We start from the raw sequence: 20104 nt of genomic DNA, 5'->3' as shown, positions 1-20104 counted from the left end.
TGAAGAAGCACATAAACTGAGTCCATGAGTGCTATTAAAATGATTCTCCGATAGACAGTTTTCGATCAATTAGAGGTCAAAGCTGAAACTTCGATTCGTTTTTGTTCAATTATGGAACAAGATTTTGTTAGGAAACTTATTTTCGTGAGGTAACTTTTGATAGGCAACCAGAAAATGAACTTATTTTGAACAATAACATGTCCTGTTTCTGACAAAATAGATAAGTTCGATTTTCAGTTAAATCGACAGATTTTTGTGGTCATAAAAGTTAGAAGGCTAAAACTTACTAATTATGCTTAAAAATTGTTTGGACACGTTGATGAGTGGTCACTTTTTTCAAGTTACCAACAGTTTCCTTGATTTTGGCCATTGACCTGAAAACTTTGAGCATCAATATTTCGAGAATAATAGTACCCACAATCATCATTCTTTAATCAAACATTAGATTTTATTATGGGCTCTGAAGATATCGAAATTTAGATGATGCAAGGTTCTGGAAAAAAAGTTATAGCACTGTGTTACTCATGCTGTCAGATTTGATTCTTTATCGATAAAAGTAAATGGTTGCTTATGAATATTCATAACTAAATGTACTAGCTCAAATTTTCTTCGATATTAAGTCATTTTATGTGATAGTCCATAATGAAATCTATTGATTGGTCAACAAAAGATGATTTCAGATGCTATCGATTTCGAAATATTGATGTTCAAAGTTTTTAGGTAAATGGCCAAAATCATGAGAACTATTAATAAAATGAAAAAATTGTTAGTTTGTTGATGTGTGGCGATAGTTTTTATGCATAAATAGCAAGTTTTAGCCTTCTAACTCTTACGACCACAAAAATCTGTCGATTTAACTGAAAATCGAACTTAAACTGTTGTACAGAATTAGAGAAATATATTTCGCGAAATTAATGCATTTTCTGATTTATCATCGAAATTAACCTCAGTAGAATGAGTTTAAAGAAAAACTCTGTTTCCATAGTTGGACAAAAGGCGATCGAAGTTTCAACTTTGGCCTTGATTTCCTCGAAAACTGTTGATCGGAAGAATTATTTAATAGTACCGCTGGTTTCAGTTTTTATGTCCCTACAAATCCGTCAAGTCTCATCTTTTAACTCAAATGCTCGTGTCTTTGGCGCTACTTTTTGGTTTTCATTTGCAAGTTTAACCAGAAAATTGGTTTATTTAACAAGAAATGGGTTAAGATGAGTTTGTTTAGTTGAATAAGTTGTTGCTCATACATTTGAAACCTGAATACGATGACCCAAATGCGCTAATTACATTTAATTAAATTGAATTGAATTATTAACCAGTAAAGAATCAAATTGACAGAAGAATGATGATTATTGGTTATGCCATTCTCGAAATATCGAGGCTCAAAGTTTTAAGGCTAATGGCCAAAATCAAGAGAACCGTTAATAAATTGTTAAAAGTAATTAGTTTATGATGCGAAGCAACAATTTTTATCGACAAATACTAAGTTTAAGCAATCTAATTCTTATGGCCATAGAATGCGGAATGTTTAACGGAGAATCGGACTTGATCTGTTTTACAGAAACAGAAAACTTTATTTCTTAAAATAAGTGCATTGTCTTGTCGATAATCAAAAGTTAGATCATTAAAATAAGTCTCATGAAAAAATCTGCTTCCATAATTGTACAAAAGGTGATCGAAGTTTCAACTTTGGACTCAATTTCCTCAGAAAATGTCGATCAGATGAATTATTTAATAGTACCAATGGACTCCGTTTTTATGTCTCTACAAGCTATTCGAATCTGAACTTGAAAGAAATTCATTTTTACCCATTTTTCTTGCAGTATTGGTGACAATTTATGCATTAACGTGACAGTGTTGTTAAATGTTTCTTTTCAGTAACAACCACAAAACATATTTTGTAGAGAAAGATCCAAGATTAGTTCAAATGTTCGTTCAGTGAAATCTAAATCAAAACATAGCCTTTCAACAGTATTATATTATTTCTTCATGACAATATGTTTCAAAGCAAATGAACATAGCAATCAAACTAACAGTGATAGATGATATTCAAGATTGAAATAAGTATCATCAGTACTTACAGTTAATGTTGCTGTAGATTGAAATCTTTGGCTTACCTATCAAATCTGTTCTAATCGTACCCAATCGGTACTAACTCATGTATCGTTAATTTTTCAATTAATTACAATTCGATCGCACAGTCTTTCCAAGTTAAAATTTCAGAATCAATCATATCATAATGAATGCTAGATTATAATATTATAAGAACTAAAGGAATGAAATAGATTGCCTTTTTGGATAATTTGGCTTTTATGTCTAATTTAAGTCAAATTAATTTGTTATGATGCAAACTTTTTTAAACATAACACAGAGAATAATAAATTAGCTTTTTCTTAATAGTAATGCAGGTAAATCTTTTATTAAATTGATAGTTTTTAGTTTAAACAAGAGAAGGCTTCAGCGTTAAATAGCTAATATTTTCTGGTCATTTGGCTTTTTTTTGAAAAAAGAAAAAGAAAACCCAAATGTAAATAAAAGAACTTCTAAGTATAAATATCATTTCATTGTGACAGTTATAACAGTTGTATGCAAGTCAACCTTATTATCATCATTTTATTAATTACTATTTCTATTTGCTATCTTGTTTTTTTTTGTTAGTTTTATTAATATAATAACAATAGGAAGATGGATTCTTCTGAAACTCCAAGTGGTTCTTTCCGTGGTCGAGGTAGATCCTCTCAGTTTGGTGCTCAAGAACCAATCCGGACAATTCCACCAGATTTAGTTTCTAAAGTTGGTCAAGGAGGAACTGCTGTTCGTCTTTACTCAAATTATTTCTCGATGATGACTCCTAACGACACTATTGTCCATGGATATCATGTAACTTTTGACCCGATTGTGGAGTCTCCTAAAATCAGGAGAGGTCTTCTTTTTTCTCATCGTGATGTCTTTGATAGTACTTATATTTTCGATGGTGGAGCTGATTTAAAAGCATTAAAAGAAATTCCAGAGCCATTGACTCTCTTCGCCACAACTCAACACACTAACCAGAATATTGAAATAACTATTAAATACACTGGACCGATTTCATGGGGACATCCAGAGATGATGCGTCTTTACAATACACAAATGAGACGTAATCTTAGACATATTGGAATGACTCAAATAGGCTCAGATTTCTATAATGCTTCAGAGAAAAAGAGTATTCCTGATTATCGAGTTGAAGTCTGGCCTGGTATATTGACTGCTATCAATGAACATGATGGAGGTATAATGGCGGTTGTCAGTTGCTGTCATAAAATTATAAGAAAAGATTCAGCCCTTGACATATTAAAGCGGCTTTGGCAACAAGACAGACAAAACTTCCAAAACAATTCTCGTAGTGAATTAAGTGGCTCAATTGTTATGTCTCATTACAATAAAAAGACTTATCAGATTGATGACGTTATTTTCCAAAGAAATCCAGTCACCTATCGCTTCGATAAACAAGGAACATCAATCTCTTTGAAAGATTATTATAAAGATCAATATAAAATTGATGTAAAGGACGATAATCAGCCTCTCCTTTTGGTTAAACCAACTGATAGACAACGACGTGGAGGGATTGAACAAGATATTGTCCTGATACCTGAACTGTGTGTATTAACTGGTATCACTGAGGCCATGAAGAATGACATGTCATTTCGACGTGAATTGGATCGACATGTTCGCCTAGACCCAGTTCGAAGACTGCAAGAGATGCAAAAAAATATTGCTAAAATAATGTCAAACGACCAGGTTAAATCTGAAATGGAGCGATGGGGTATAGCATTAGATCCTCGCCCAGCTGAAATAACTGGCAGAGTTCTGCCTCCTGAACAAATTTTCATGGCCGATGAAACCAATGGAATTCCATATCAACAACAATCTGGATCTTTTGATTCATCTATTAGGTCACAACGGCTGATAGCACCTGTTGCCTTGGAATATTGGGTGATTGTTGCGCCTATGCGTGAAAAGGGAACGATTGAACAGTATCTTGATTCCTTGGTGAACGTTGCAAGACCACTAGGAATCAAAATTGGTCCTCCTAAATTTTTTTGGTTAGAAAATGATCGAACATCAACTTATATTGAGAATTTCCGCAAAATTCCAAGTGGAGCTAAAATGGTTCATGTTGTTGTGCCTAACAACAATAAAGATCGATACAGTGCTATCAAGCATTATTTTTGCTGCGAACAACCCTGTCCATCTCAAGTTTTAACCCTCAGAGTCTTGAATAAAAAGCAACTTACAATTGCTACTAAACTTGTGCTTCAAATGTCCATCAAAATGGGTGCTCAAGCATGGACAGTCCATATTCCGGTAAGTAAATATTTTCGCTTTTTTCTATCAAATTACAGACCTTAAGTGACCGGTTTGATGTTTTTCTTTCATTTTAACTAGGCTCAAAATACAATGTTTGTTGGTTATAATACTTGTAAAGACACCTCTAAAAAAGGCCGAACCGTTGGAGCTTTTGTTTGTAGCACAAACGCAAGATCAACTTCATGGTTTTCACAAGTTTCTTATCATAAAACATTCGAAGAAATGTCTTCTAATTTTACAGCCAATTTCAAAAGTAAGTTTGCTTTATTTATAATAATTTTTTCCTAATTTATTATTTTGATATTTTTAATACTAACTTTTTTTCCCTGGCTTTTCAAGGTGGACTGAAAGCTTGGAATCGAGAAAACGGCCGTTTTCCCGAGCGTATAATTATCTATCGTGATGGGGTTTCAGAGGGACAAATTGGCTTTATTTATAAAACTGAACTTAAGCAAATATTAGACCTTCTTGGTGAACATGAAGACCTCAAAGAAGCTGGAATTGCATTTACAATTGTTAATAAGCGAGTTAACGCAAGATTCTTCTTGAGACCAGGTCCAAGAGATCCTGTAAAGAATCCTACCGCCGGTACTGTCATCGATTCAGTTGTAACACGAAAGGAGAGATACGATTTTTATCTAATCAGTCAATCAGTTCGATTTGGAACCGTCAATCCAACCATGTATAACATTATAAAGGATACCACTCGATGGAAACCGATCCATCATCAATTACTGGCCTACAAATTATGTCATCTTTATTATAATTGGACTGTAAGTTGATTCAAAATTTCATTCCTTTTCCTATTTAACCTTTTCTAATTTCTTCATTCAATATTTCTTTTGAATAGGGTACAATTTCTGTTCCAGCGCCATGTCATTATGCATATAAATTGGCCTTTTTGATTGGTAATTGCATCCATCAGGAGCCTAATCACGCTTTAGCAAACCAACTCTACTTTTTATAATCAATCACTAAGAAAACTCTAATCCATATGTTTGTCTTTTCGTATTATATTTCACCTTTTGTTCATTTGCTTTGAAGATCTTATTGTAATAATAAATTAATTTGAATTAAAAGTTTTCAAAGATGAATTAGTATTGTTCCGATTTCGATAAAATCTATCAGGAGAGCAGAATTACTGATCGATGATGCTCTTTCGGTGATTGTAATTGCAAAGAGCATAAAGAAATGTTGGACTGGTCACTATTAATCAATCAAAAAAACTCGACTCTCGAAAAATAAGTCATTTCATGAAAAAGAATTAATTGACTGTAATTATACTTATATATTTATTAAATATTGTCCGAAGAAGGTCTAATCATCGGGTCAAATCATCGAGTTAATAAATTTGCATAACAGACCCTCTATTTACTACATTCTTAAATCTTATAAAAATTACCCTTAAATTAACTTGAAAAACAAACTATTCAATGTTACACAGTTACATTATTTCGTTTTTATTATTGTTTTTCTCATTATGACATTGAGTCTTCCTTCTTTCTGAATTAGAAACTTTGATGTGAGTTGAAATTTCAACGTTATCGTCAGCATACAAGAAAAATAAATTAACAAATTAAAACTTGATAGAATAATTTACATTTCAGATGTTTTGTTCCACAGCATGTTCCTCAACATAAATTTCTGTTTCCGAAACTTTGAAAATGAATGTTCTTAAAATTTTATCAAGTTTTCAAACAAAGAATATATCGGTTTAATGAGATGATAAAATGCGATATTTCTGCTGCAAGCACTAAATTAGCCATCCACTTCTTTGGTGTCATTGGTTTCCTAAAATGATTGATAATGCAAAAAATTTTATTACAGTCAAACATCTTATTCAATATTTAGATGATAGATTAAACTTACTTTTAACTGGCCAGTGTTTCCTTTTTTATCCAGCACGCCCGCTTTAATTGCTGCAGCTGTATACGTTGCTTCGATCTTAGGGTCGTTTGTATCAAGTAAAAAATCATTTTCTATTGGAGCAGGAGCACCGGGTTCTCTAACTGTGAAGGTGTGAACTGGAAGTAGTTGTAACCATTTCATCATACTTAATTCATTTATTTCAGAATCAATTATTACTGGATGTATGAATTCTTCAACAAATGATTGAATAACATCATTATATTCATCCCAAGTAAGTGCTTCGTGGATTCCATCACCGCTGTATCTCTTATTATATTTATCATAGTGAACTTCTTCCAACATTAATCCTAGTCCGGGCGCTTTAGGTATATCCAATCGCTCTAACTTAAAAGCTTTAGAAATTACTTCTTCCGTTGCATACCCACGCATTATACCAATGGCAAGTCCGATCATTTTACGAATTTGATGCATCATGAAACTTTGTCCCCTTACTCGAATCATGACGAATTCAAGATCTTTTCGGATGAATGGTTGACCACATTCCATTTTGATAATGTACCTCATAGCACTTGGATCAACAGAATTTTTTTGAGATGTAAAGTTAAAAAAATTGTGAGTTCCTACGTATTTGCCAAGAATTTGGTTAAAGCGATCTATATAATCAGGTTTAACTCGATAACTGAGATTAACTGTTTCATCTGGTGGTGCTAAGGCAAATGAAGGCATCATATATGCATAAGTTCGTCCATCGCAATAATTTTTGCAATCAAAATGTCGGGTTGTTTTTTTTACAGCTATAACTCGAATTTGTGGAGGTAAAAGAGAATTTATTTCTGTAATCTTTTCTGGAAACCATTCTGGCATACGACAAGATAAAATTTGTTTAATTGCTGAAACTCCTTTATCGGTTCTGGCCGCTCTTTGGAAGAAAAATTCTTGTGGTCGATCATAATGTTCTTGTTTGATTAAATTTAACTTTAAAAAGGCGTCAAACAAATCGCCTTCAATAGTTTTAACTTGAGCATTTCTATAAATTTGGAGAGACAAAAAATTACTTAATTAGAAAAGAATGATGAAAAGGCGATAAAATAAATAAACAAACCTTTGAAGACCATAATAATTGACACCACAATAACTGAGAAGAATTGCAAATTTTTTGGGTTTAATTTTCACGGCATCAGGAGTTGAGGAAATTTCAGTTTTGGTCTTTTTTTCTTCCACTGACTGATTATTTTCATCTTCTAGTTTTCTCTTGACATCCGTGTTTACTCGAAGAGTATCACTGGCTTCCTCCATACTAGTTTGATACGATGAATAATTTTGTTTGAACACTTGATTGTAAAATCTAAAACAATTATAGCCCTTGAAACTGGACTTAGAAGTTGTCCCGGAGGACAAAAGATTCCAAATTTTTGTGTTGACAGGAAGATTAAAATCACATACTACAGCTAATGAACTTCTAAAATTGAATTTCATCGATTTCAATTTGAATTTTCAATTGATAAAATGTATAAAGTTTATTGAAGTAACAATTAGTCACCAGCTGTTAATTCAAGACATGCAACTCGCGTGTTTTTATCTCTTTAATCTGACATCTAGTGACTAACAATGGAAACCGCAGATTAAAGTTAAATTCAATAAATAATTGAGCTTCTCTAAGCATGTTAAGTACTTAAAATTCATATTTCATTTTAAATGTCTAATCAAAGATCAGAAAATTAAATAAGATGGTTCATTCAAACATTCATTAACTGCCAGAAATGCTAAAGTAAAACAAATGTTCAATTTTGTTACTAATCTTGATTCACGCGCCAAAAATCATATGATCATATAGCCTATCACCTGGATTCTGAAAATCTTCTTGATTAAGTTTATCAAATACTTATGACATAAAGTATTGTTTTGAAAGCTCAATGGTCTTGTTTAGTTAATCGTTTGTATTTATCTAGAATTAGTGATTTGTGGCCATGGATTTGGTTCTTTCAATTCTTCACAATGGTGGTAGTGCACCAACATCAAACAAGTTACCATCCAACAAAGCTGTTTTGGTACTTGGTGATAATGAAACTGGCAAGACTTCTCTGATTGCCAAAATTCAAGGAAATGATGACCCTAAGAAAGGTTCAGGATTAGAATATCATCATTTATTGGTTCGTGATGAGTATCGAGATGAACAAACCAGACTAAGTGTGTGGGTTCTTGACGGTGATCTTTATCACACAAACCTGCTACGATTCCCTGTGAATGAAGAAAATTTTCCTCATACTACATTAGTATTGGTTGCATCCATGTCTGAACCATGGAATATTCTTGATTCTCTTGAAAAATGGGCCAATGTGTTTGAAGGGCACATCGAAAGATTGAACATGAAACCTGAAAAACTTGCTGAATATAAGCGATCAATTGTGAGAAGATATTTGGAATACATTTCTCCCGGTGACGAAATTGAAGGATTAGTATCTGCACCTAAGTCTCGAAGTGAATCGATAAATGAAAAAATGGACCAATCAACACTGAGTGCAAGTGGATTAGGAGAAGAAATTCTTGGTGATAATGTTCTGACTAATAACTTAGGCCTTGATGTTATAGTTGTTATAACCAAGACAGATTACATGTCTGTTTTAGAGAAAGAGTATGACTATAAAGAGGAACATTTTGATTTTATTCAGCAAGCTGTTCGTAAATTCTGTCTCACATGTAAGTAGCTCGTAGCACATCATAGACTTCATTATATTTGTTAAACTATACATTTAACTTATCGTTACATCTTATTTCAGATGGTGCATCATTATTTTATGTTTCTGCTAAAATCAACAAAAATTGTGATTTACTCTACAAATATCTTGTTCATCGAATTTATGGCCTACCCTTTAAAACTCCAGCCTTGGTTGTTGAAAAAGATGCTGTTTTTATTCCATCAGGATGGGACAATGAGAAAAAAATAGCCATACTCTACGAAAATATTCAATCATGTATGCCAGATGATAATTACAATGATGTCATTATAAAACCAGAAACTCGACAGACACTCCAAAAAGATATTGAATTAACTGCTGAAGATGACCAATCGTTTTTACTAAAAATGCAAGCTCAGCTTACGCAAAATGTACCAACTGCAATAACATCGACACCACCATCCCTTAGAACACCAATGATGCCTAAGCCAGGAGAAAGAAGAATGGCTGGAGCATCACCTCTACCCGGAGTTCAGGTAAGATGTTTAAACATCTTATGTTACTGTAAGCCGAATTTAATATCTTTCAACAATTTTGATTTTTTTGTTCATTCATAGCTTGATGGATCTAAGATTAGTCCAGGAGGAGAGGGAGTTTTGCAAAGTTTCTTCAACAGTTTACTGAATCGACGATCTGGAACAGGAATGACAAACTCTCCATCAAGCCTCACAGCGAGTCCACAAACGCCCATGACTCCTACACTGTCGGAAAAACAACCTAAACCAGAGTAATCACTAATCGAAAAGATAACAGTTTTCACATTATCTATTTATAAATATCGAATCTATTTAAATATAATGATATTGAATGAATTGTGCAAAAGCAAATTTTAATCATTAATTTTTATTAGCACTTAACACCGAAAAGTGATCTAGTAAAATGATATTCATACAAAAAATAAACAAAAATTGTGGTAAATCGAATTCATTTTATTCAAAAGTTAGCATTTTATTTTTACAAAACTAAATCATTTGTGTGTGGCGAGATAGGTATAGAATAATATGATTGGTTTACGATTAAAATTTACAAGTCTTCTCACTGTCGAAATGTTTTGAATCGAATAATTTGATGAATACTCAGTTTAAGAAACTCAATAATGTATAACATAGTAAGTTATCCAACCTTCGTAAATAATAAATGAACTATCAAATTAATAAATCACTATTAAATAGATTTTTAGACATTGGCTATTTATGAAATATATTAAATTCAATTGATTAAAACAAAAATAACCATAAAAGTTTAACAATTTTTTAAAGTTTTATTAAAGCTTTTGAATTCATCTTGATTCTGGCGCCATTGATCATATGTTTCATTTCCTTTTCAAACTTTGCAATGACAACAAAATCTTGCAAGATTTAACTCTTTAAATGTGCATGTTTTTTTAGTTTAAACTCTATTACTCTTTTGTTAATTTTATTTTTGAATAATATTATTTTGAGTGAGTGTTTAAATACAATACAGATTTAACCATGGTTTGAGAATTTATAGATTAAATTTATCTTCTCTTTATATTAAAGTGTATAGTATTCAGTTCTTACTATAAACTGTTTAGTAAGAGTCTGCCATTTTATAATTTTGTTTTCTCATCTGGTTCATCTTCATTTATACTGTACTATTTATTTAATTATACGCAAGATGGAGAGTAAAAATGAAAAAAGAAAGAGGCCAGTAAAGGATCGTGTGATTAAAGAGGTAAGTTTTATTAAATGAGTTATTTTTGCTAGTTTATTAACCTTTACTCTTTTTGTTTTTCAATTTTCATTCGGAATCTTTCAAGATGGATGTTTATCTTTGCTCCAACCTGTATCCTAAATTACATGTCTTCAACTTTCCACCTGGATTTGATCCTCTAGCCACTGACAAAACTAATCTTCTCGGTGTTAAAGTAAAACTAGAAAGCAAGAGATTTATGATGAATGTAAAGATTGACGATAAAAGTCGCAATTTTGATAAAGATAAAAGTAAAGATATTGCTTATATTACAGAGCAAGGTGATGAACCTTTTTTTTCAAATAATTATATGGATAAGCTAATTCTTAAATCAAACGAGGCCAAACCTGCTAACTTGCAATATGCTGTTGGTGTTTTAAAGCATGACTCAGACGAGATACATTTAACGCCAATAAACTCTGTGATACAATTTACGCCAAGTTTTGATTATTTTGATCATAAAGAAAAGAAAGATAGAAAAGAAACTCCAGGATCGGCTAAAGGAGGAATCGATTCGAGTGGTGAAGGAGAGGAAAAGAAAGAAGAACATGCTAAAAAAGTTCTCCTCAGATTTGAGAAGCCAGACGAAGAGAAAGCAAAAAAAGCAAGAGAGGCTTCGTTTTCATTTATCAAACAAAAAATTGCCAATGAACCATGGACTGATATAAATGTAAGCCTTCGGGATTCAACAACTGCCATGATTGAGAAACAAAATTTATTTTTTCACCAAGCATCAGATGAATTTCTTAATGACTTTAATGGTCCTGACGTTTTGATGGCTGGCGATCAGGAAGCTCAGAGCTCAAATATGCAGGAAAATTCGATATCGTGTATTGAAGAATTCCTAAAGCCATTGACAAATACTTCAAATTCAAGCACATCTTGTTTATCGTCATTAACCAAGCAGAAGAATATAACTTTAAGTAACAAAATTCATAGAATCATGATGAGTGCTAAAGTTGTTTCCTTTACTGATCTTAAAAATCTGCTATCTGATGTAAGTGATCAGGCTTTATTGATTCGAAACATTCAAAAATATGCAGTGACGGTTCAAGGAAATTGGGTAATAAAAAGTGAATTCCTCTACCCACAAGAGAATGGTGCTTCAACAACCAGTCCCCTCACTGGCATCCCTAAAGAATTGCTCTGTCGAGCTAGAGATTTCATTTTGTGGTCTTTCTCTCAAGGAAACTCTGTTAGCAGGCCAGAAATAATTGAGAAAACAAAGGTACAACACATGCTTTTATTTCATTAGGAAATCTTTCGACTCTAAAATGTCTACAAAAATCCTCAGTTAGGCGAACTGAAACACTCAACAGATTAAATATCATTGACCTATCATCAACAAATTATTTTTTTTACAATCAAATGTGAATGTGAATTCACACAATAATTTCGAGTATTAGTATTAAATCTTTCATTAAGTAAACAAGTTTAAACAGTGTTTCATTTCGACATAAACTTTGTTCAATGTCAAATTAATTTGCTGTGAATTAACTCCTTTTTTCTTTTGTCTCTTTTCAAGATACCTCCGGAGGAAATTCTCAATATTCTGAAAGAGACAGCTAGATTTAGTGGATCCGACAAACGCTGGTACTTCATGCTTCCTACAGACAATGACTTTATTGAAAAGTATGCATACATTGGGAAACTCAAATTGTTTATATTCTAATCTTGTCAATTTGTTTAATTTTTTCTTTTTTCTTTTCTGTTTACTCAATTTATTAGATATCCTGAAGTCGTTCATCGTGAAAATTTATTTTGGGAGGCTAGAATTGTGCAAGTTAGCAAAGCATACTCAGCGCAAAAAATTAAACCACGGAAACATAGAAAAAGTTCTTCATCGACATCTTCAAGCTAGTTATTTTGGTTTGAATCTTACATTTATAATAATGTGGATTTAATGTTTGTGTATCAAAAGCTGGATTATTTTCATGCATTTGTTTATACTTATAAGATAAATTTATGTATAAATTCCTTTATTCTTTTCATTACTTCGACGTCCTGTATAACATTATGCTTCACATTTTGTCTTCAAATTGAACTTGTATACCTTGAAACTTGTCAAATATTGACAAATATCTTCTAAGGTAAATGAATTAAGTGAACTGATTTCAATACAATTAGGTGAATCGATATATTAAACTGATTATTGGGTAAAAGCCGCTATAAATCATTTTTATTTTGTATCAAATCTTTGTCAAATCATTTCAATTTTATAAATAATTTTGAATCAGTTCTCTGTTACAGATGTAGTAGATTATTGTCTAATAAGTACTGTAAAGCGATAAAAGTAAATAATTTTCCTTCAACATAATACATTTATAATACAAGTAGACACAAAAATTCATAAAAATTTTTGTCTTTGTAAAATAAATAAACTTATTAAATTTATAATCCTTTGCTGCAAGCAAGTCGCTTAAAGCAAAACCTGAATCAAGTTTATGCTCTGCGCAATTATTTAACAAACCCTAAGCGGCTTCAAACCGTGGTTAAACTGCTTTATTTTGTGTATAAAACCGCAGTTTTGTTGAATGTTTTTTATTTATGTTTATTTTGTTTTAAAAATACTCAACTTTTAATTTACACATACTTACTGTTCAATATTTAATGCTTCGTTAATAATTTGAACTGCTTTCTAAGGTTATCATCGAGGTTTCACTGTTCAATCGTTTATAGATTTACTCTCATCAAAACATGGCTGGATATCGAGATCACAAATTTTCGGTAATTATTAAAAACAATTGTCTAAAATTACATCTAACTTATCGTAATTAAGATTCATTTTTTGATTTCTCTACTCTCTTTATTCTGTCATTAGGGCTCACGAGATGATTATGAAAAACGATTGGCTGGCTCAACAACACTCTATGTTGGTAACCTCTCATTTCACACCAAAGAGGAGCAAATTTATGAATTGTTTAGTAAATGTGGTGACATTAAAAGAGTAATCCTTGGTTTGAATCGAATTACCAAAACACCATGTGGTTTCTGTTTTATAGAGTAAGTCAGCTTCACTATTTAATGTTTTCAATTTGCTAATCTTTCATTTTCAATTCATGCTTTAGGTATTATGACCGAGAAGATGCACATAATGCTATTCGTTATATTGGTGGAACTCGACTAGATGAACGTATCATAAGAACTGATTGGGATGCGGGATTCATCGAAGGTCGACAATATGGAAGAGGCAAGGCTGGAGGCCAAGTTCGTGATGAATATCGAACTGATTATGATCCAGGCAGAGGGGGCTTTGGAAAATATATAGCCAAAAAACTTGAAGGAAATCCTGGTCCTTCGGAACCACCGAAAGTTATGTAAACTTGTGCTGTCATTAAACTCTAGTTAAGTTCTAGAGAAAGCATCTCATTTTGACTATTACAGATGATACACAATTACATTCAAGCCCCAAAGAGCTAAAATTATCCGAAGAAAATGATAATCATATTGTATCTCCTTTCTCAAATAGGCGACTATATTTCCATTTTTATAAACGAAGTTGATTTAATTCAACTTTATCTCCTTTTTTGTAAATGTGTTTGTAAATAAATGACCTAAACATTAATTTCGACTATGGTTCTGAAAATTATAAAATTTATCGTAAAACTATCTCTTTCGGACTCACAATTCCATTGTTAGCTGAAAAGTAAAACAGTTGAATTATTATCTGCTAGCTATTTCAAGGTTCGCTGATTCTATTTTGGTTCAATTTTCCATCATTTTGCTAAAACACTTTTCGATGTTTGGTGCAACACAGCACTCAATTATACAATATTAACTCTTGACATAATCAATTAACAGAATTAACACACTTTTAGTTTCTTCCAAAGAAAACTATGAAAGGAAAATATTAAAAATATAAAACGTTTACTGTATCTTTTATTATTAGTGTATTTGTGTGATTGCTGACTTGGCCTGCAAAATAGTTTATTTGAGTTTTTCTAGCAATACTGGTCACTTGAGATTTATACTCTTTTATCACAGAGTGACGATTTTGGCCATTCTTATCTCATATCAATCTGATGGCTTCGAGTTCAAAAGCACTCGACTTCTGACTTTAACTCAGTAACTGACACCAAAACGAGTGCCACTGGTGAGATTTGATATTAAAACAAATCACTTGCGGCATGATCTGGTGAATAAGTCGGATGTCAGAATTTTTAATTAACGCACAAGAAAAAGCAACGAATGAACTGGAAAAATATCAAATCAACCAGAGATAAATAGCAAAGAACACAAAGCATTATCTGGTATCCTTGACCTATTCGAGTCATGATCAACGTAATACTTGTGTTGGTTTCTAAAGCAAATAGCCTTGTGGTTATAATGTTGGATGGATGAATTTTGATTTTGCAGATTGAAAAAAGGGTTGAGGTTGTTGGCTGTAATAAATAGTTATTAGTTTCTTGTATATTTTTCGGTTATAATTCTTCAATTTATGCCTAAAGCGAAAGCACAATTGAGCCACAATAATGGCTGGATGTTAGTAAATTATGATAAATAAAAATAATCGCTTATTACGATTCTATTAAAGTTTTGTTCAACATATTGATGTTATTTATTCATTTATTCAATTCGACTATTTTGATATCCCGCGTTTCAATTTTATTGATAATTTAAACGCCATCTGTTGAATCTGGAAAATTTGAATGTTTCAAGTGTCATTAGTCTCACATTTCATTTAATTGACGGAAAAGAAATGATTAAATTGAATTTTATCTATTCATTTGTAAACATTATCAAATGATTTGGATTCTTCATTATACATACTGTATACATTCTTCAAGCTACAGTCGACTTTGCTATCTGTTTACTCTATCCTCGGACCTGTCCAAAGTCAACCCGAAATCTCGTTGATCTGTGAATATTTTTCAGGTTATCAAATGATTTATTATAATTATTTTACCGTAGGATACCATTAGAAACAGGTTAGTTAAGGTGTTAACCTCACTCTTGCAGAGAATCTTGAACAATCAGAGCTAACCACTAAACATTTTAGTTTTTTGTTTCCCTATTTTTGCAGAGTCATTGTGATTCAGCTGATTCAGCAAGCTCATTTTGAATCATTGTATATTGATTGATCGTCTTCAATTTCCCAGTTCTTTAGCTATAACTATTTTTATTTTTTCTTTTTCTGTACTTTTCGTGTCTTGTCTTTTATCTTTTTGTATCTCTACGGATTACCCACTAATTTAACAATACCTGTTAGGAGCTGATTGGTACCTGAACCATGCGGGCCAAAGAAGGAACCCATTTGAAGAAAAAAGCCAACATAAAACAAGAGAAATTAAATCTATCTTCTGATGATGAGTATGATTTAGTTTCAAATGAGGAATCAATGGAGATGGATGGTGTAAATAGTGTTGGTATCAGTGATTCTTCTACCAGTGCTGTTAACTCATCTTCCAATGTGAACGCTTTTATACCGGGACAAATAATATCTGATGATGATCTGGTTACCCTTTCCGTGCGTGAGCTTAACCGTCAATTGAAAAATTCAGGACTATCCAAACAGGAGATCATCCGAATGAAACAGAGACGTCGGACCCTCAAGAACCGTGGCTATGCTGCATCGTGCCGTAACAAAAGACTAGAAGTAAAAGGAGGTTTGGAAGGTGACAAAATGTCGGTTGAGGAAGCCGTTCTGCGGATAAAAGAAAATGTGTACAACTTAAGGCAAGAAATTGAAGAGATTCGGGATAAATTTGATGGACTTAAACGACACGCTTCTCAACAAGGTATTTTAATTCCCCCTGAATTGGCTCATTTCATTGATTTTGGATCCTAACTTGTATTTAATGTGTAAAGCTCATGATCATCGCTTGTTGCTCATTGAAATCATATTTTTTGTCCTCCAAAGCTGCGAGTTCCGAACGTATTCATACATAAATAAATATTGTTATAAAATTAAAGTTCAAATATCACTTCATTATTTATCATCAATTTCTGTCCCGTAAAATCTTGGCTCTGATTCAATGGAGAGAGCTGTTAAACCTTTTATTAAATATTGTATAAGTATTTTCAAGAGACTTGATTTTTTTATTCAAATCATAAGATTCAAATAATTATTCAATTAAATTTGGTTGAGAGTGAGAGGGATTAAATTAATAGTGATAACAAATTCAAAATTATATTGATTTTTACTATATTTCATTTCTCTATTTACATTTGGAAGAAAGCAATAAATTAGTCATAAGCAAATTGCTGTCATTTAATAATAACTTTTCGTTGCGAAATATTACAAGTTGTCTATTAATCAATATAGCATTTTATTAAAAACCATTAAACAAACCATTTGCATACAAATTTGTAGCTTTAGATTAGCGTCGTGATTTTTTAAACATTGCTTTTTCTTGAGCGATATCAGCCAATAATTTTTTAACTTTACGCTTTCTGACATCATCTTTAGCGATTGTATCTTTGAGAATTGTGTCTCTAACAAAAGCGTTATCTTTTCTCAATTCTCGAGCCGTGCTCTTGTATTCACGTTTGTATTTTTTCTGTAACTTTTTCTTATCATCTTTACGTTTGTAATTAGATAATCTTGGTTCCAACATGGTTACCATAAAAGGCTTTCTTTGTTCAAATGATAAGCTTGATAATTCTCTGGGCTCGTTAAATTGTTCAAGTAGCACAAATAGTCGGTCGGTCATAGGTTTAGGCAGCTTTTCTTGAAGAATACTAAGAATAGGAGTTATCTTGGAAAATATTGGTGCAAAAGAATCAAAATTTCTGAAATGGGGATATATTTTCTCTATCAAATCAACAACAGCAACCAAAATAATTGATTTAGCTTGATTTGACGAGCTAATATTTCCTTTGAAAAGAGATCTAAGGGAAAATTGAGGAAGATTTTTGAACTCCATATCTTCAGACCAGGCCAGAATCTCAGAACTTGCAATCTTATCGAAAGCAAAAGTTGGGATAAAAATTGTTTTATAAACAGGTTCAAAAAGTACCAAAATATTTTGTATGCTCATGGTAATTTCAGGAAAATATTTATCAGGGTAAATTGAATGCAGCAAATCGCATATCAGCAAACGCTTACCAATTTCATCAATAGAATTATATCTTAAATTTCTTAAGAAATCGATGAACTTTAAGAGAACATAATGCTCAAGTTCTTTAAAAGATATCAGGAAAACTAATATTGCGATTGATTTCAGCGAACATATCTTCATTTCTTTTGCTTTTAACAAAGCGTGAAATTTTTTTACCACAGTGGAATTTAATTTTTTGATCTCCAGATCCAGGAGAGAGTCAACGCATCTCAAAATTATATCCACATCATCTGTTGTTACTATATTTTGCAAATGTTCAGTAATAAGAACACTCGAGCTTGGTTTCACATCTTCGGTTTTTACAGCTTCTTCGGGTTTTGATACAGTAGCTTTTCGATCATCTCCTCCAAACATCAACTGATTGAGTAAAATGTCATATTCTTCAGTCTCTTGTATTACTGTTTCATCCTTGGCTCCTTTGTGTTTGATTAGATTTCTGACTGTTGACCAATTTTTGTCAAGTTCCTCTGTTAATCTGATATTTTCTTCTTTTTCTATTTGTTTTTTCCTTTTGTCATCCATAACGATTTTCATGAAATCCTCTGATGAGAGTGGAGCACCAGTCTCACCTCCACCAAAATGAGCAACATCAACATAATCTCCTCTCCGTAGAAGATCAAATTCCTCGTCGTCATCATCATCTATTGAAACCATTGAAAAACAAAATTAATTTACTTATTCAAAGACATAAATGTTCCATAAATTACCTTGAACCGGCTGATTAAGTCTTTCGTCGTCAAGTTCTTCTCCTTTGTGAGTTAAATTAGTTTCTTTCTCGTGACTCACTGGAACATCTTGATATAATTTAGCCTTTCTTGATGTTATAGCAGCACGTTGATCAATCACACCTTTACCAGACTTGTTTAGATTCTTTAACTCAGGTAAAATAGTTTCTTTCCTTTTTTGTGTAGCAATATGACGAGAATGAAGAGGCTTACCAGTTTCCCATTTCATAGGACGACGACCTAAAATTTTATGCTTTTGGCGATTCACATGAATGTCAAACGGATTTATTTGCTCAGTAGGTTTGCTCTTCTTCATGGTTTTGAATTTCATTTTCACACTTTACACAGAAATGATAAACAAGAAAATACAATGATTATAAATTATAACACAACAAAAATGTGTCTTAAAACACGAGTTTAAAAATCACAATGCGTGCAAGTCAAAGATGTGAAAACATTTGGAGTTACCAGGGTAAGCTGCAAACAACCGCGAGTTTTAAACTTCACTGGTCAGTTTTTCTTATTCATTTTTGAATTTCCATTATTATTGATGCATTTTAAAGTGAATATAACCATTTAGAAAGAAAAATGCATTTCGATTATAACAATCAAAATTTCTATTAAAATTAAACTAAAAATAAAACTAAAATTTTAATTTTTTAATTAAGGACCAAATTTTTTTCTTCACACTCTTAGCATTTAACTCTTTCTCGTGATTTTTAAAGATTAATTATCTCAGGTTAATTTTCAGAGCGACAATACCTATAAAAAATAGAAGAATTGAAACAAATTGGTTTTATAATTGCTAGAAAAACATGAATTTAATTGATCAACATTGTATCAAGTCTTAACGGATCTTGATAGCTATTATCCGAGTCTTCAAGTTCACCTTCTGTGAAATTGAAGCTGCTGAAGTTAAAATCTATTTTTTTAATTTCATACATTCCAATTTAAAATATTAGTTTCTCAGTTTAATTGTGATTTGAATCTTCATTCCAACCTTATTCTATTAACTACGGAGTCATGACTTTTTGGAGAGAAGCAGGTTTAAAGTAAGTTAAAAAACAATTGAGTTGAGATACCACATTACTAACTATTATTTCTATTTTTCTTAGCTACATCCAATATAGCAGGATTGCAGCTCGGATTGTGCGGCAGTCATTGAAAAAGGATGTCAAAATTACTGATAAAGAAGGGAGAGGTCAATCAACAATAAAAAAAATTGAAGTTAAGAAAAACTAAGGACCAAAAGGATGTAATGTCATCGAATATATTGCTGAACAACTCGGATTTCAGATGTAAAATACTTTACTATTAAAAGTATCTATTTTAAAGTGGAAATCTTGTACAGCTTTTCAATTCTTTATTGACACACAAGTAAAATTATGTTAACTTAAGTTCATCATTGGAAACAACAATGATGAATCCTATTTTATTAGAAGACAATTGATGTCTAGCGGGTTGATCCGAAGATAAATCATGTGCTTTTCACTCTCGTAATTAGAGTCTAGTAAACTGTTCAGCAATTATCAGTAAAGATTAGGTTGGGAAGAATATAAAGTACACTGAAAAAATGTCTTAACAGAAGAAATCAAAACATGGAAAAATTCCATACTGCATGCTCTATGTAATCAAATCGTATACTTAATAATTACAA

At 31.9% G+C, this 20104-nt stretch overlaps 7 protein-coding genes across 9 annotated transcripts; 5 read left to right on the top strand and 2 right to left on the bottom strand.

The window, feature by feature from the left end:
• The first annotated feature begins 2571 nt into the window (after positions 1-2571).
• On the top strand, positions 2572-5438 carry LOC107368790 (piwi-like protein 1). Its single transcript, XM_015936678.3, has 4 exons — positions 2572-4341; positions 4423-4597; positions 4684-5117; positions 5195-5438. Exons 1-4 carry the CDS (start codon positions 2683-2685, stop codon positions 5309-5311), a joined length of 2385 nt encoding a protein of 794 aa, XP_015792164.1. The 5' UTR covers positions 2572-2682; the 3' UTR covers positions 5312-5438.
• Positions 5439-5773: 335 nt separating this feature from the next.
• On the bottom strand, positions 5774-7738 carry Pus1 (Pseudouridine synthase 1). Its single transcript, XM_015936676.3, has 3 exons — positions 7316-7738; positions 6214-7240; positions 5774-6135 (listed from the first exon to the last, which is right to left on the bottom strand). The coding sequence occupies exons 1-3, from the start codon at positions 7687-7689 to the stop codon at positions 6103-6105; spliced, it is 1434 nt and encodes a 477-aa protein (XP_015792162.1). The 5' UTR covers positions 7690-7738; the 3' UTR covers positions 5774-6102.
• Positions 7739-8074: 336 nt separating this feature from the next.
• Positions 8075-9866, top strand: Dlic (dynein light intermediate chain). Its single transcript, XM_015936677.3, has 3 exons — positions 8075-8910; positions 8991-9424; positions 9506-9866. Exons 1-3 carry the CDS (start codon positions 8181-8183, stop codon positions 9677-9679), a joined length of 1338 nt encoding a protein of 445 aa, XP_015792163.1. The 5' UTR covers positions 8075-8180; the 3' UTR covers positions 9680-9866.
• Positions 9867-10297: 431 nt separating this feature from the next.
• On the top strand, positions 10298-12846 carry Polr3E (RNA polymerase III subunit E). Its single transcript, XM_015936737.3, has 4 exons — positions 10298-10643; positions 10729-11889; positions 12187-12293; positions 12390-12846. The coding sequence occupies exons 1-4, from the start codon at positions 10587-10589 to the stop codon at positions 12520-12522; spliced, it is 1458 nt and encodes a 485-aa protein (XP_015792223.1). The 5' UTR covers positions 10298-10586; the 3' UTR covers positions 12523-12846.
• A 301-nt stretch (positions 12847-13147) lies between these two features.
• Positions 13148-14226, top strand: Cbp20 (cap binding protein 20). Its single transcript, XM_015936738.2, has 3 exons — positions 13148-13388; positions 13483-13664; positions 13730-14226. The coding sequence occupies exons 1-3, from the start codon at positions 13359-13361 to the stop codon at positions 13980-13982; spliced, it is 465 nt and encodes a 154-aa protein (XP_015792224.1). The 5' UTR covers positions 13148-13358; the 3' UTR covers positions 13983-14226.
• Positions 14227-15318: 1092 nt separating this feature from the next.
• LOC107368834 (transcription factor MafK) lies at positions 15319-16573 on the top strand. 3 transcript variants are annotated; one of them, XM_015936722.3, is made up of 2 exons: positions 15319-15589; positions 15871-16573. In XM_015936722.3, exon 2 carries the CDS (start codon positions 15892-15894, stop codon positions 16447-16449), a length of 558 nt encoding a protein of 185 aa, XP_015792208.1. In that variant the 5' UTR covers positions 15319-15589; positions 15871-15891; the 3' UTR covers positions 16450-16573. The 3 variants fall into 3 exon arrangements, with proteins under 3 accessions (XP_015792208.1, XP_015792206.1, XP_015792207.1); XM_015936720.3 differs by having other exon boundaries at positions 15685-16573; XM_015936721.3 differs by having other exon boundaries at positions 15661-16573.
• Positions 16574-16851: 278 nt separating this feature from the next.
• l(3)07882 (Nucleolar protein 14 homolog l(3)07882) lies at positions 16852-18867 on the bottom strand. The gene is made up of 2 exons (XM_015936719.3): positions 18430-18867; positions 16852-18363 (listed from the first exon to the last, which is right to left on the bottom strand). Exons 1-2 carry the CDS (start codon positions 18776-18778, stop codon positions 16982-16984), a joined length of 1731 nt encoding a protein of 576 aa, XP_015792205.1. The 5' UTR covers positions 18779-18867; the 3' UTR covers positions 16852-16981.
• Positions 18868-20104: the final 1237 nt, after the last annotated feature.

This window comes from Tetranychus urticae, chromosome 2, assembly GCF_039701765.1.
Source record: "Tetranychus urticae isolate SD_2017Ah chromosome 2, NJAU_TeUrti_SD_1.0, whole genome shotgun sequence".
In the NCBI taxonomy this organism is placed as follows: Eukaryota; Metazoa; Arthropoda; class Arachnida; order Trombidiformes; family Tetranychidae; genus Tetranychus; species Tetranychus urticae.
Note: the sequence above shows the minus strand (reverse complement) of the source record. Positions and strands in the feature narration are given on the sequence as shown.

Bases quoted from the DNA above. Each gene is read 5' to 3' on its own strand.
- Polr3E (XM_015936737.3), top strand. From the start codon at position 10,587: ATGGAGAGTAAAAATGAAAAAAGAAAGAGGCCAGTAAAGGATCGTGTG. The intron at 10,644-10,728 runs GTAAGTTTTATT...GAATCTTTCAAG, and splicing joins AGGATCGTGTGATTAAAGAG to ATGGATGTTTATCTTTGCTC. The intron at 12,294-12,389 runs GTATGCATACAT...TCAATTTATTAG, and splicing joins GACAATGACTTTATTGAAAA to ATATCCTGAAGTCGTTCATC.
- LOC107368790 (XM_015936678.3), top strand. From the start codon at position 2,683: ATGGATTCTTCTGAAACTCCAAGTGGTTCTTTCCGTGGTCGAGGTAGA. The intron at 4,342-4,422 runs GTAAGTAAATAT...CATTTTAACTAG, and splicing joins CATGGACAGTCCATATTCCG to GCTCAAAATACAATGTTTGT. The intron at 4,598-4,683 runs GTAAGTTTGCTT...TGGCTTTTCAAG, and splicing joins TTTTACAGCCAATTTCAAAA to GTGGACTGAAAGCTTGGAAT.
- LOC107368834 (XM_015936722.3), top strand. From the start codon at position 15,892: ATGCGGGCCAAAGAAGGAACCCATTTGAAGAAAAAAGCCAACATAAAA.
- Cbp20 (XM_015936738.2), top strand. From the start codon at position 13,359: ATGGCTGGATATCGAGATCACAAATTTTCG. The intron at 13,389-13,482 runs GTAATTATTAAA...TTCTGTCATTAG, and splicing joins ATCGAGATCACAAATTTTCG to GGCTCACGAGATGATTATGA. The intron at 13,665-13,729 runs GTAAGTCAGCTT...TTCATGCTTTAG, and splicing joins TGTGGTTTCTGTTTTATAGA to GTATTATGACCGAGAAGATG.
- Pus1 (XM_015936676.3), bottom strand. From the start codon at position 7,689: ATGAAATTCAATTTTAGAAGTTCATTAGCTGTAGTATGTGATTTTAAT. The intron at 7,241-7,315 runs GTTTGTTTATTT...CCAAATTTATAG, and splicing joins AATTATTATGGTCTTCAAAG to AAATGCTCAAGTTAAAACTA. The intron at 6,136-6,213 runs GTAAGTTTAATC...CAATCATTTTAG, and splicing joins GAAACACTGGCCAGTTAAAA to GAAACCAATGACACCAAAGA.
- Dlic (XM_015936677.3), top strand. From the start codon at position 8,181: ATGGATTTGGTTCTTTCAATTCTTCACAATGGTGGTAGTGCACCAACA. The intron at 8,911-8,990 runs GTAAGTAGCTCG...ATCTTATTTCAG, and splicing joins TCGTAAATTCTGTCTCACAT to ATGGTGCATCATTATTTTAT. The intron at 9,425-9,505 runs GTAAGATGTTTA...GTTCATTCATAG, and splicing joins CACCTCTACCCGGAGTTCAG to CTTGATGGATCTAAGATTAG.